This window comes from Aspergillus clavatus, genomic scaffold, assembly GCF_000002715.2.
Source record: "Aspergillus clavatus NRRL 1 1099423829802 genomic scaffold, whole genome shotgun sequence".
Taxonomy (NCBI): Eukaryota; Fungi; Ascomycota; class Eurotiomycetes; order Eurotiales; family Aspergillaceae; genus Aspergillus; species Aspergillus clavatus.
In genome coordinates this window covers 996,436-1,010,176 of record NW_001517097.1, presented here as the reverse complement: position 1 = coordinate 1,010,176, position 13,741 = coordinate 996,436, and the positions used below count along the sequence as shown (strand labels likewise).

The 13,741-nt window shown below is 50.3% G+C and overlaps 5 protein-coding genes across 5 annotated transcripts; 2 read left to right on the top strand and 3 right to left on the bottom strand.

Moving 5' to 3' along the window:
* Positions 1-124: 124 nt before the first annotated feature.
* ACLA_036820 (coatomer subunit alpha) lies at positions 125-4,180 on the bottom strand (the record flags this gene model as incomplete). Its single annotated transcript, XM_001270902.1, has 8 exons — positions 125-376; positions 440-1,527; positions 1,575-2,170; positions 2,222-3,188; positions 3,244-3,579; positions 3,636-3,955; positions 4,016-4,065; positions 4,151-4,180. 8 exons carry the CDS (start codon positions 4,178-4,180, stop codon positions 125-127), a joined length of 3,639 nt encoding a protein of 1,212 aa, XP_001270903.1.
* Positions 4,181-5,534: 1,354 nt separating this feature from the next.
* Positions 5,535-6,521, top strand: ACLA_036810 (DUF1917 domain-containing protein; the record flags this gene model as incomplete). Its single annotated transcript, XM_001270901.1, has 2 exons — positions 5,535-5,583; positions 5,647-6,521. The coding sequence occupies 2 exons, from the start codon at positions 5,535-5,537 to the stop codon at positions 6,519-6,521; spliced, it is 924 nt and encodes a 307-aa protein (XP_001270902.1).
* Positions 6,522-6,938: 417 nt separating this feature from the next.
* Positions 6,939-7,826, bottom strand: ACLA_036800 (COG1/VPS51 family protein; the record flags this gene model as incomplete). Its single annotated transcript, XM_001270900.1, has 1 exon — positions 6,939-7,826. The coding sequence occupies one exon, from the start codon at positions 7,824-7,826 to the stop codon at positions 6,939-6,941; it is 888 nt and encodes a 295-aa protein (XP_001270901.1).
* A 294-nt stretch (positions 7,827-8,120) lies between these two features.
* Positions 8,121-8,867, top strand: ACLA_036790 (OB fold domain-containing protein; the record flags this gene model as incomplete). Its single annotated transcript, XM_001270899.1, has 1 exon — positions 8,121-8,867. The coding sequence occupies one exon, from the start codon at positions 8,121-8,123 to the stop codon at positions 8,865-8,867; it is 747 nt and encodes a 248-aa protein (XP_001270900.1).
* A 182-nt stretch (positions 8,868-9,049) lies between these two features.
* On the bottom strand, positions 9,050-13,401 carry ACLA_036780 (SKI complex subunit tetratricopeptide repeat protein SKI3; the record flags this gene model as incomplete). The annotated part of the gene is made up of 3 exons (XM_001270898.1): positions 9,050-12,977; positions 13,026-13,226; positions 13,286-13,401. The coding sequence occupies 3 exons, from the start codon at positions 13,399-13,401 to the stop codon at positions 9,050-9,052; spliced, it is 4,245 nt and encodes a 1,414-aa protein (XP_001270899.1).
* Positions 13,402-13,741: the final 340 nt, after the last annotated feature.

Here is a 13,741-nt window from a genome sequence, read left to right as displayed (position 1 = left end):
TCCTCCAACCCCAGCGCTCCCATCACAAGCCTCTCCCAATTAACGAGGATATATTTTATGGGTTCACATCAATAGAAATAGGAGGTTAATACAAACGCGAAGGCCATGATATTCATCATCTTTACTACTGACCAGGAATGAACAGACGCAGCCCGCTAGCAGGTGCTCCAATCTCGGTCACATCGGATATCCGACACAAAGTGCCCTTGTACTGTTCATGGTACTTGGCCCCTGTGAAGGGATCTGACACACTAGGAGAGCCACCATAGATAGGGGTGAACGAGGCGGCGCAAATATCGAATTCGGCGAATTGGTCAAACTCAATGTCAATCTTGTCCTGCGGGTTACGCTCGCATTGAGCCTTGATCTTCTTGGCCTAGAGTATTTCATTAGCGTTCTAAGAACATACACCAACGTAGAAGCGAAAGTGCTTTCTTACCTGGTCGAGAAGCTTAGGCGAGCCTCCGTTGGCCAACATGCGGTTGGCGAAGCTAAGGGCAGACGAGTAGTTCTTGTTGGCAAATGCAAACTTCATCGCAGCCATCAATGCAAGCTGACGGTGAGCGACCTCCAACTTGGGGATGGTGAAGTAGGCGGAAAGCTCAAGGCTTCTCTTCAGGTTCTCTGGAGTATCCGCTGACAGAGAACGACGCTCAAGTTCGATAGACATGGCAAGGATGTACTCCCGGGCGGTTGCAATAATCTTCTTTGCCTGCTCCACCTCGGCCTCTGAAGACACGGTGTTGATAAGAATTGAATGCAGGATTCCCTTGAAGATTTTGACGCCATCCTCAAGCTTATTTGCCCTCATTGCCGCATAACCCTCCTGAAGGTCGACAGTGGCGATAGTCTCCAGATCCTTGGGAATGATGGGCAAGACTTTCCGACTATCAGTCTCGTCAACAGTGCGTCGTACGTAGTTGACGAGAGGAGGAAGGCCAACGGTGGCAGGCAGATAGGTCTTGGATGCCTTGTACACTTCAAGGAAACGGCCCTTGAGGGGAGTAAAGTTCACGGCACCAACTTGGCGATTGAGAAGCTGCATGGCAGTCTCAAAAGAGCCGGCAGCGACATGGTCAGCGGCCAATGGCGAGTTGCGAGCCCAAAGATCGGCTTCAGAGCTACCCGCGCCAGCCTCTGCACTGTCCACATTGACGAAGTCAACATCCTCCTCCACGTTAATCTCTTCTCCCATGTCCCAGCCAGCGACATCCTCCTCTTCCTCCTCGAAAGGCTCGCGGGCGGTGACAGTTTCCTCGCCTTCCTCTTCAGGCTCAAACTCAAGGCCGGCCGCTTCCTCATTTTCCGCTCCAACTTCCCCAAGTAATGCCTTCTCGAAAGAAGAATGAGCAGCAGCCTTAACTGGCCAATTCGACTTGAAAGTAGAGACAATGGGGTGTGGCACCCGTGGAGGTTCTTCGATTGCCGGGAGGGCGATCTGATCTTCCGTCAGACCACAAGCCTCGAGGATAGATTCGGCCTCATCTGTCAAGCCATGAGACTTTGCAGTGAGGTATGCAAGAGGGTCTTCTGAATGTTAGTAGGGTACAGCAAATGAATGCGATCTGACTTACACAAATCGACCTCCTTGAACATCTGGATTTTATCTTCAACGTCGCCACGATATACGGCATTCTGGAAACGAGAAGTAAAGTCACCGCGGTGCTCTGCAATCTTAGCCATTCTAGACAGCTTTTCTTGGTCACCGGTGGCCAAGTACAAGAAAGAAAGCTTGTCAAAGTTTCTCTGCTTCTGGTAGGTCATCTCCACTGTCTGGTGGTTACCATGAGCCAGGGCCTCCGCTCCCAGTCTACTCCACAGGTTGGGTCGGTCCAGTTCTCGTGCCATCTCGATAGCGACTTCCAGGTTACCGCACTCGAGAGCCAGCTCAAAGCGTGTTTGAGGGTCCTGAACGAACTGTAGGGCGATCTCGGGGTATCCCTTCTTTTGCAAATATGAAATGATACTCTGTCCAACCAAGCTTGAAGTCTTGATGATCTGCAGCATCTCATCATAATTTCTCTTGACTAAAGCGAGCTTGAATCGGTACTCAGTGGGATCGATTTCCAAAACCCGGGGCTTAGCATTGCGGTCGAGACAGTACACACTTCTACCTTTGACCTTGACAAGGTATACAGTGTGCTCCAAGGTCCGGATGATACCGTTGTCACTGTGAAAGAGTTAGATATGGAACGAATCGGAAGGTAAATTCCAGACATACCCGTTGAGAAGCGAGTACTTGATGTGGTTCAATGTTGAGTAGAGCAGGACACCAGAGTCATCCCAAGCGGCGCTCTTGATGCGGATCGTCTCATGTAAGCTGCTCACCTGCTCAAGTGTCTTCGTGACAATAGTAACATTGTGCTTGCTGAGCAAAGCAGCGTAGAGGCCATCATTAGACCAAACAACATACTTGACACCGCTGACTGCAAGCTCCGCCAACTGTTTCTTCTGCTGGATGTCGAAGAGGACGACGGAAGTTGGTGTAATGAAAAGCAGAGCGCCTGTTCCGCCAAAGTAGATATCTGTTGTTCCGGCTGGTGGTTTGATTGTCTTCGTGGTCGAGTTGCTCAGGTCCTTGATGTCGACCTGCTGGTTGGCTTGGCTGAAGACAGCGAATCGATTGCGAGCAACAAAGACAGCAGAGGAGGCCTGACCGCGCTTGACATCGGTTGGCTCAACAGCACCGGTTGCATCCCTCGGCAGGTGAATCAACTCGTATGTACCACCGTCAGATGGGGAAGTGACGAGGATGGCCTGCTCAGCAGGGTTGTATGAGAGGGTTCTTGGTGGCACCCAGGGCGATCCCAGTTTGCGCAACGAAAGCATCGGCGGGGACTCGACATTCTTCGCAAAGTCATATGACTTCACATGCTTCTCCTTCGTGATATAGAACAGCTGGTTTTGGTAGACAGCCGACGCAGGTCTCTCTCTCTCCAGCTTGAAGACCATGACACCAGTGTCATGGCCGGCCGCGAATAGGTTGATCTCGGGGTGAGCAGCGATAACCCAGAAACGATCTAGATCACGCTTGAATGACTGCACGGAAGTCCTCTTGTTCAAATCCCAAGCTCGAATTGTCTTGTCTTCGCCAACGGAGAGGATGAGGTCCTGGTGGGGATGGAAAAGACAGGCAGAGGCGTTCTGGAAATGGCCACGGCATGTATCGACTTCCCAAGCCTTCGTATCTAAGATGTCGCGTTAGTCATATGAAGAAGGTATCGGGTTGTAATCGGAACATACCACTCATTCTCCATAATTTGACCAAGCGATCGTCTCCTGCGGACACGATCAAGGGCAGAGTTGGGTGAAAAGACACCCAATTGACACCCCGATCATGGCCTTCCAGAACAAATTTCACAACAGCGTCAGTGTTGCCGAACATATCAGCCTGGCTGGGATTGGCTCGAGCCATCTGGTCTTCGAACGTCATGGAGGTGGGGGCCGAGTGCTTCTTCCGGAGACCGGAGATATCCCAGATGCGGACGGATTGATCGAGGGATGCCGACGCGATCAGATCCTCGGTCGGATGGAATTGCGCGCACATCACATAGTGATTGTGACCGGTCATTGTACAAACTGAGAACCGCGGGTTAGCTTCCAGCGTCAGGACAAGTGGCTGGAGTCCACCATACTCAATGATCTGTTTTGCCAGTTCCATATCCTGATTGTCTGATCGTCGGATGCTGAAAGAATCCATGGCAATTCGCGGTGAAAGAAGACTGTGCGAACGTAATCCAAGTGTCCATTCAGGGTGAAAAGACATCTGCGGGTCTGAAGACTCCAGACCTTGATCTTGTAGTCGTCACCTCCAGATACGAAGAGAGGCTGTGTTGGGTGGAAGTCAATGCCACGGACAGGGCCGTCATGTTCTTCGAAGCGGTCGATCAATGTTCCCATGCGATAATCCCATAACTGAATCGTCGACGAATGGAGCGACACAAGGATCCATGGCCTACAGCAGTGTCAGCGGTGGTTCGATTGTGACACGTACAAGAGTCAACCCATGACTGACCGCTTGGGATGGAAGGCGATTCCCTTAGCACGGGATGACTTTGACTCGAACTACGTGAATAGAATTGGTTAGCAATATCCCATGAGGTCAAGAGTCAGGGTGCGGATAAGGGGTACATCGAGGGGAGCAACATACCTTGGTGAGCATGTTTGGGGAGGACTGCATCTTGAAAACAAACTGGCCGGAGCCGCACCATTCAGTAGCAAGCTCCGCACACTGAGGTAATGAAGATCAGGAATACGACCACTTCATCCACTACCGTAGGGTGAATGGATAGAAGGGACAAATCGAGGTGCGTCTGGACTGCCTTAGGTATGGGGTCTGGATAGCAAGCAATGGCGGTAACGTGGACTTATTGACGTCCCCCAGCGGCGAGCCAATAAGCGAGCCTCTCAGGTACGGCGGGCCATTGGGAGAAAACCGAAATTCCAAGCTCCTGCAGTATGCTGACCGCCTGGAACACCGCCTGGCCATTTATGAGATAAGCAATGTCATGTGATTTTCACTGTCTCGTCTGTAGACAATGGTCTCAAGGCTGCCGGCTATCTACAGTTCTTTACAACTTTTGCTTGTGGTGCCAGTGCAAGCCTGAGACTGATACTGGCTGTATTGAAGTTTTATGGCCCCGTCGCTTTTTTCACCACCCGAAGCAGCAGGCCTTACGCCACAAGAAAAGGAGCTAAACTTGCTCCGTACACACAACTATACCAAATCTCAAGCAATTGAAAGTGACATTTTCACGCTTTGACTTGACTGCAGCTCCTCAGTCCTCGGGCTTGCAGGGTACACATGGCATGATGGTGGATAAATCCTTCTCACAAAAATGATGTGTCGAGCAAGGCGTGAATGGGTGGAGCTGACAGGTCAGCCCACAAAGCTCTTGTCCTGTAGCATTCGATACTGATGAGCTTGCGTCTCATCTTGCTTAAACATAAGTTGGGAAGATTGCAGGGACCATCTTGGTGCTCTTGTAATCCCGGTGGAGGGCTGGGTATACCGTGGGGACTTTGAAGTAACGGTGGAGGTAATGTGGAATCTCGTGAGCTCTATGATAGACTCCGCAGATGACAAGGAAGGCGTAAAACATGCACAAGAGCCAGGAGGCTTACGGATTCAGGCCCTGCCAATCCATCAGGTAAGTTGATGGATATTTAAAGGCCTCTTTCCGCAGTGCAAAGTGAACTCATGGGATCATGGTCTATCTGCCGAATCAACCAGTCTACCTGCTAGAACAAGACATGCAGAAGAATACATGACTGTTGCTTGCTTACACACACTAATTTCACACCGTGAGACCTGAATATTTCAAGTGCGGAGCATGACAGCTACATATTCTTCGGATAATATCAGCCTCAACATCAGATTCATTATTATTCCAGCGCTTCTTATAAGTCTTGCTCGATCCCATTTTGAAGAAAAAAAGAAAAAAAAAAAAATTCGCCAGCTGATAGGATTGACGTGACGTCTTTTTTGATCTTATCAGCAAGGTACCAGGACATTTGATCCAGAAGTAAACAATATGCCGAACGAGCTTGATGAACTATTCTCCGATGAATCCAGCTTCTATGGTACATCTGCGTCTTGCAAAAAAACAGCTCCCACTTCTCCTAACTAACCATTGACGACGATAGGTGACGAGTCGGAAAAGTCGCGTCTTGAAGAGCTAGCCGATTCATATGAGCCGGGGCCGTACTGGTCGGATATCCATCCATATCTCTTATCTACTATTCAACATGGCATTCTTACTTCAGAAAAAGCCACTAATGATCACAAATCCAAAAACACAGCATTGGATTCGAGCGTGACGCTCGAGATGCCCCTCACATCACTGAGCCGCAATGCGCGCAGTCCGAATGAATCTGCCGATGAGTTCTTAGCACGTCTCGCACCATCCACGACAAAGGAAGAAGACGTCGGGCCATGGATATTCGTGTCGAATCCAAATCGCAACTCCAACCCCGATGGGCCGGCCATCACAGAGCTTGTGCGCAAAGGAACCGAGCTGCTCCACGGGTTCGAGAACCAAAAAGCCAGCCTGGAAGCTGAGCATGATCGTTCTGGGTCGAAATCGAAAGAAGCTCTGACGCGCAAGTTGAATCCGCTACGGCGGTCGTTGGAGCAGGGAATTTTCGCACTGGCGCGCAAGACGGGTGTTGTATCTGGGAAGTGGATGATGTTCATCACTCCCGATCGAGTGAACAGATACTGGGGAGCCGTTGCAGCTGCGACGGTAGCTGGAGAGCTGGGCGATGCGGCGAAAGTTGCAACCGAAGGTGGCTCGGGAAGCCCACGGTTGATTGCCATATACACTAGGGACTATGCGGATCTAGATGATGTAAAACGCGTGCTCGAGAAGTTGATTGATCTTGGTCTGGTAAAACAGGACGAAAGGCCGATCTACTATAAGTGCGATGCTCTCACGTACTTGAGCATCATGAGCGATAATCCATATGGGCTCAAGGCCAGCATGGCGTCGAGTCGCGATGTATTGACAGGAAAAGTGTAATATAATTGAGGTGAAAATATTTTGCAGTTGATTATTCGTACAATCGTGACGCCGTATCGAAAAGTTCGTTTCATAGGCGATATACTGCGCGTGCCATCATGGGGCTTTCGCACTTCGAATCATTTTTGAAGAAAGTGTCGTAGAGGGAACCGTCAATCCTCGTCTCATTGGACTGGATTCAAAGTGGTCGGCTTCCTGGCTAGAGACATAGCAGTACAACAGCTCGTTTTGTGGAAGAGACACACAGACACCGGTATCATGGCAAGACAAAATCGTGCCCTCTTACAGAGACTAGAGGCCATATCCCTCCGAAAAGGCTCGGTTGCAGTCGATTGCTGGGTGGTGGTTGGCTTTCCATGCGAAACAATCGTTTACTCAGATGTGCTTGTTTTGGCAAGTCACAGAAATGTAGAGCAATCAAGAAGGCTCGTCGCTTGGTTTCATCGTCGTCTCACAAGCCTGGCGAATTTCAGTGACTCCCTTAACTCCTTCCCACTTGCCCAATAGGCCCCGTAGCTCATCCCAGTCCTTTTCAGCCTCATCCCTCTTACCAGCTGCAACGAGCTTCTCTAGCCTATTTGGTGCATCGAGAACCCATTGCACGGTCTCCTTCTCGGCTTTTCTGCGGTCCGTCCCATCTGTAGCCTTTGCCTCTCGGATCCGCTGCCGCTGCTCCTCACCTTCCTGTATTAGACTCGTCGCAGTTTCAGCCACGAATGCGATAGCCGGTCCTAGCGTCTTTGTCATCGTCAGGGGCGCACCGCGTTCATCCATGCTCTGGCGCATCTTGCCAATTGTTTCCACCGCGCGAATCAGCTTCGAGTAGTTGTCATAAACGAGCGCCTTGCGTTCACTGTCAAGTGTTTTGATGTCACCGACAAGTGTATTCTCTGCCTTGAGGACGGTCGACAGCGACGAAGTTGCGAGTAGATGGCTAACATAACGCTGTGCATCAAAGTCCGGGCTGTCCAACTCTGTTCCGGTTGCTACCACCGACGACAGATTCGACATGTCCCCGGCATCGGTGTGTCTGGGGATGCTGCGAGATCGAGACGCGCTTCCATTGCCGGCCGGGTCGGCAGCGGAGGGTCTCAAATTGTAGTAGTCTCGAAGGGCGGTGCGGTTACGTCTTTGGTGAAGAGAAGGGGACACAGCTCGTGCTGTAGACGGGGTTGAGGAGGCACTGAGGCCTCCGGCGACATTGGTATTCAGAGTGTCGAGAGACGGACGGCGTGAGGATGCAGGCGTGGGGGAATGCGCACGAGAGGATGCAATTGATGGACGAGGGGATGAGAGAGTAGACATGGTGACTTTGAGAATTAGAGGGTCTTAACCATTGCCAGCATGGAACTAAATGCTAATAAGCGCGAGAGAGTTGTTGAAAACGTGAGGTACTAGGTCGTTCGGCCGTTAGTCCCCAGCTAGGCCGAACAGTAGAGCAGCGGCCTTAAGCGGTGGTCTGTGCATTCCCCGGACTAATTTCTTCGGCAAAATAGCTTCTAGTCTAACTGGTCTTCTTCTGGACGATGAGACTTGGTTAAACCAAGGACTGACACAATATATGGTCTAGAGCGTGGCTCAAGGCAGCTGAGGCTGATAATGGCAAACATCCAAGCGCAACTCGCCGCTGAACTGCTCAACAGCAAATCTCTCCCTGTCTCCCCGTCGTGGTTGAATAACTTCCTTTCCTCATCAGCAGCTTCACAACGCAATATCCCACCGTCCGCGTTGACTCGAACCGCTCTTTTTCGCCTCCTAGCTTCAGACTTCAGAACATCACTGTCATCACAAAATCCATCCTCTCTTCTCCCCGGGGACATATTTGATCCAACCGTCCAAGAGAGGCGTCTTCAAGGCCCTATTCCCCTACAAGTACTGGACATTGAAGACATCGGAAGTAGCATATGGAGTCAGGTCGAAGCGATCGAGCGAGTGGAGCGCGGTGAAGCTATTCGTGGCCGTGAGATTGTGCGAACAGTCAACGTCGACGAAGCCAGCGAGGAGCGCGCCACAGGTACTGGTAACAGGGCTGCTAATTCTGCGACAAACGAATTGGGAAGCAATAGTAATGGGCCGCATAGGCTGGTACTTCAGGACTCGGCAGGCACTCAAGCGATAGCTATTGAGCTAAAGCGTATAGAAGGCATTGGGTTGGGCAAACTTCCTATCGGCGCAAAGTTGCTGTTGCGCAACGCAACAGTTGCTCGGGGTATGGTCCTATTGACGCCGGAGTCTGTAAGCCTTTTGGGAGGAAAGATTGACCCCATGGACCAGGCGTGGAGGGACGGTAGAAAGGCACAGTTGATGGTTCGGATTACAGGAATGGAACGATCTCAGGAATCATGACTGTGAAGCCAGCTCATAAGTCCGTCTAGGAAGATGAAAGCCAGGGAGTAAATTCATTATCCAAATGGGCATGTCTATTTGCCATGGGTTCATTGATATAGAAGGTATGGATGCTCGAGGGTTCTAGTGTTTGCATTATCTACACAGCAAGATTCCCCGTCCGGAATTCATGAGAACTAAACTCATCCAGACACAGCATACTTGAGTTCCTCCCAACCACATTGCTTCCATGGTGCCACCATAATCGCCTTGAGAGCATCGCTTGCCTTGCCAGTCTGTACATATGCGTTGGCAAGGTCAACGGCGTCAAGATTACTTCGTGGTGGGACACTCCGCAGTGCTCTATCAACAGCCATTTCTGCAGGATACAGTTCCTGTGACGTTGCAGCTAACTCCTGCCAGCCCTGCGGCTGACCTGGGGATCTCATCACAGCTGTTGTAGCTTCTTTGATAGGTCTAAGATCCTCGGGGATTTCGGGATCTGCTAAGCCCAAGGAAGAAATCGCCGTCAGGAGCTTGACTAGCTTAGCCCGCTCATGAATGTCAATGTCGTCCCTTGTGATCATATTGTGTAGATCAGATGTCACTGCTTCAATGACATCCTTGTCATCATCTAAGAGCGCAATAGCGCCCAGAAGTGACACCGCTCCAACATGGTCGGGGTGTTCCTCGACACAATCGAACAGCTGCTGGCGAGCCACAGTGCGCTCTTCCTCCCCACCCTTGGCCCACAAAACTTGTGCTAGAAGACACACCACCTCAGGATCATTATCTGCTTCCTGCAAAGCATCCCGAAACATGTCAATGGCATTATCCATAGATTTCAGGTAATAATGTGCTAGGCCGGCTGTCAAATGAGCCGAGAGGCGCAGTTTTTGGTTCGCCTCTGGGCCGAATTTCTCTGCATCTTCCTCTCCAGACAGGGTGAGCGCCATTTCCGCTTTCTCTGCTGCTTCTTCGTATTCGTGGCGCGCCAGGAGGACACGAGCCATATCTGCATTCGATTGTGCGTATCGAGAAAGAGACGACACCGATTCCGACACCTCGTATTCGGCCTCAACTCCGGAACAAACGACTTCCAGGCTAGTTACCGCGTCATCAAGCTCGCCAATCCTCTCGGCCATTAGAGATGACAGATGCATGAATTGCAAATCGGACGGATCCTGAGCAGAGAGTTGGTGAAGGGCGAAGAATGGTTGGATGAGTTGTGATATTTCATTCGACGCTGAAGAGTCTGATAACAGATGATCGAACAACGTCAACGTGTATTGACGTTTTGGCAATTTCGATGATGAGTTAGAAATATCAAAAGCATGTTCAAAGAGACCTCGGGCTTCATTCGCATCACCATATAGAAGAGCGAGGAGACCTTGACCAACCCAGGCCAGCGAATAGTCTGGATCGGTCGACTGCGCGCGTGTAAAAGCTTCATTGGCAAGCTGGATATCGTTGTGAATGAGATAGAGAGTTCCCAGATTTGTCCACACTTGAGCGCTTCTCTCGTTCAAATGCAGACTTCTTACAAATGCATGCTGGGCTACCTTTGGGCTCATATCTGTAGTCACCACGCCCAGAGCATTCCAGAACTCTGAGTTGCCAGCTTCGAGCTCGATTGCTCGCTTGAAACTCCGCATGGCTGTCTTGAGGAATCGGCGTGTCTGCTTTCTACCTTTTTTGCCAGTGTGCACTTGCACGCATTTGTAGGCTCTGTATTCTGCCCATCCAAGGTTGTACCAAGCGACTGCCTGAGCATGAACATCTTGCGCTGAGACATGTATAGCTCGCTTGTATGCAAGGACTGAAGCAAAAATACACTTATCCGAAGGTGTGACAGCATCATCCGCGTCGTCTCCCAGTAGGGATAAAGAATTTTGTCCTAGGTCATCGAGATCTGCAAATATGTCGAAAGCTGCAGGCTCAGGTTGAGTCGCAAGAAGTGCCCTAACTTCCTGGATCGGAAATTTGCTCGCCTTTGCTTTGACAAATGTGAACATTGAGCACGCGTCGCCGACCGCCTTCCAGAGATTGAAGATGTCGACACGTTCCAGAGCAAGTGATGAGGCGACAAGGATTGCCTTGCGCGCAAGCTCAACGGAATCGTTATACATTCCTGATTCAAGGCTCCTCCAGGAACTTTCTGTAAGAGTCTGGAGTAGCGCGATCGTCACGCCAAACTCATTGGGCCGGAATTTCAACACATCCTCATAGCGCGAGATGGCATCTTGGTATTCGCCAAGTTCGCGCTTGACGTTTGCCAGCATGTATCGCGCAAACCAGACATGCTCTCTTTCATCGGTTGAGAGAGATGACTCCAGTTGCTGGGCATGATCAAACGCCTTGGTGGCAGCAATATATCTACCCGAATGATGATAGCTTTCCCCCAAACCGACCCATGAATGGTAATCACCTGGTGAGATTCTCAGAGCTGCTTGGAACGAAACGATACTCTGGCTATACTGCTGTTTGTTAATCTGAACTGTGCCCAAGGCTGCATACGGCCAGCTGTATCCTCTCCGTTTTGACCCAGGTGCAGGTTTCGCTTTGCCAGAATCAACAACGCGCTGAGCCACTGCCTCAACAAGATCCCATTCCTTCTGGTCCGCGAACGTTCTCGAGAGGCGTTCAGCGGCTTCGATCTCCGAAGCGGATAATTCAAAGGCCTTGTGGAAGCATCTGCGTGCTCGAGTCTTGTCTTTCTTGTAGTCGGCATAATATATACCCAGGCTGGTATACGCAGGCGCATAGTTGATATTGGATTGTATAGAACCAAGAAAACTGGCATAAGCACCATTGCGATCTTTGCGCGCAGACGGTGAAGGATCAAGCTCCCACTGGCAGTAACCGATACGATAGAGAATCTCACTCTTGAAATCCCGGTTAGGCGACTCCAGGTCTTGTAACTCGGAGAGAACATCCTGAAGGCCGTATAAACCAGTCTCGATATCACCGTTAAGCGCTCTGCACCAAGAAAGCTCGCCGCGGATCTTTAGATTGGAAGGATCACGTTCTAAAGCACGTTCCAGAAAGTTAACGGCTTCAGCATAGTCCTCATCCACCTTGAGAATCAACCCAATACCCAACAGGGAGCTTGTTGACTTAGGTTTCCTTTTCAGGATCTCTTCAAAGATTTCTTTAGCTTCGGGATGGTGCCGAGGAATCTGGTAGTAGATTAAAGAGTTTGCCAGCAAAATGTTTAAACAGTCAGTGGTGTTGGTCAGGTTTGACCCAGTCAGTTTGACCAGATCTTTGATGTTGGAGAGACCCTTGCGCGCAGTATCTACGACACTATCATACTCTTCGAGAGACAGATAGAGCTCCCCCATAATTCTATGTGCGACGATTAAAGAGCGAGAAGCTTCAAGCCCTTCTACCATCATCAATAAGCGGTCCTGAACGGCTAATTCGTGATTTTCGCCCTTTTCATTCTCGGCTTCTTCCTCGATCGCCGCGGGCTTTTTCTCCTGTTTAGGGAATGGGGAGAGGTCGCTGGCTAAGAAGCCCTTGAAGATTTTGGTGAGGCCATCTTCCGGAAAGAATTCAATGAAATCATTGAGGAAATTGACGTCCCAATCCGAAAAGCTCTGGATATCCTGCCATTCGAGTACTATCTTCCAGGCAAGCTCGAAAGGATGTTTGATGATAACCATGTCGCGAGCCGCTTGCAAGACCTCAGCGCGTTTTTCTGTCTTCTCTCCTGGCGGAAGGACAGTGAGCACTTCGTAGGCTCGCTGCAGCAACTTCTCCTCGTACGTGCGTCGAACCTGGTCGTCATGGGACCAATCCACAATTCCGTGGTATAGTTGCTCGACTTCCCCACGTTTGTACGCTTCCCTTTTCACTTCCAGCGTCACTTGGTCGATGCGAGCGCCAAGCCGGGTCCTCCGCTCTCCGATTTCCTTATTGATGAATTCTTTCTCTTCAGCTTCGGTCATCTCAATAAGTCGTAGATATGTGTGAGAAGGGTGGGGTATTCGTCCTTCGAGGTAGCCATAGAGGGGACTTGTAGGAAGATGTAATCCAAGCGCCTTCTTGTACTGCGATCGAGTGCCCTGCTTTTTGGCGAACTTGATGTACTTGTCCACGGCATCTTGGCAGCGGTGTTTGTCATCGCTTGATCAAATCAGCATATTTCTGTCGTAATATTGAAGGCCATCATACGCTTCAGCAAAAATTACGCCCAGTCTCAGAACTGCTTCATAGTAGGCGTCAAGTTTGTAGCCTCCTTGCTTCTCGTACAAATTGATCAGACCCTGCCAGGCTGTCTTGTCGTCCTCCTTCGCACGGGTCGCTGCGAGATACGCTCTTTCCGACTCGTCATTCTTGTTCAACTTGTCCAGCGCTAGGCCTAAGAAAACGTTTCTAGGTGTGAACCCGAGATCAGCCCATGAATTGAAGCAGCATAGTTAGGTTCCGCATACGCATGATAGTTTTGAGGCTCTTGCTTCACAACCGCTTTTGCTTTCTCAGCTGCATCTTCAAAATCCCTGGCGTCCAATGCAATGCGCACTGCCTTCAGAGCCGACTTAGTTGACATCCTGGTCAGCTCGAATCATTGCCTGGTCGGAGAAGACCACTTGAGACGTCGATAGCTGACTAGGTGCACCCTAGGCAAGACTCCGTTGAGAAGGGAAATAGTGTGACTTGTGGGGACAGTTTAGTGGCCGATACGTCAGAGGTCGATCTCGTGGTCAACTCTTATCTCGTATCCAGTTCGTATCACTATCGCTCTCTCCGCCAGTTCGTTCTCCCTCAGGTCGTTGTCAACTGGGATAATCAGTTGAGCTCAAGAATCACTCGTGTAGTGATTCAGGTCTTCTCAGGGGCTTTATTGATCTGTATTTGATTATTGTTGATGATTTTCTGGTACATCGATG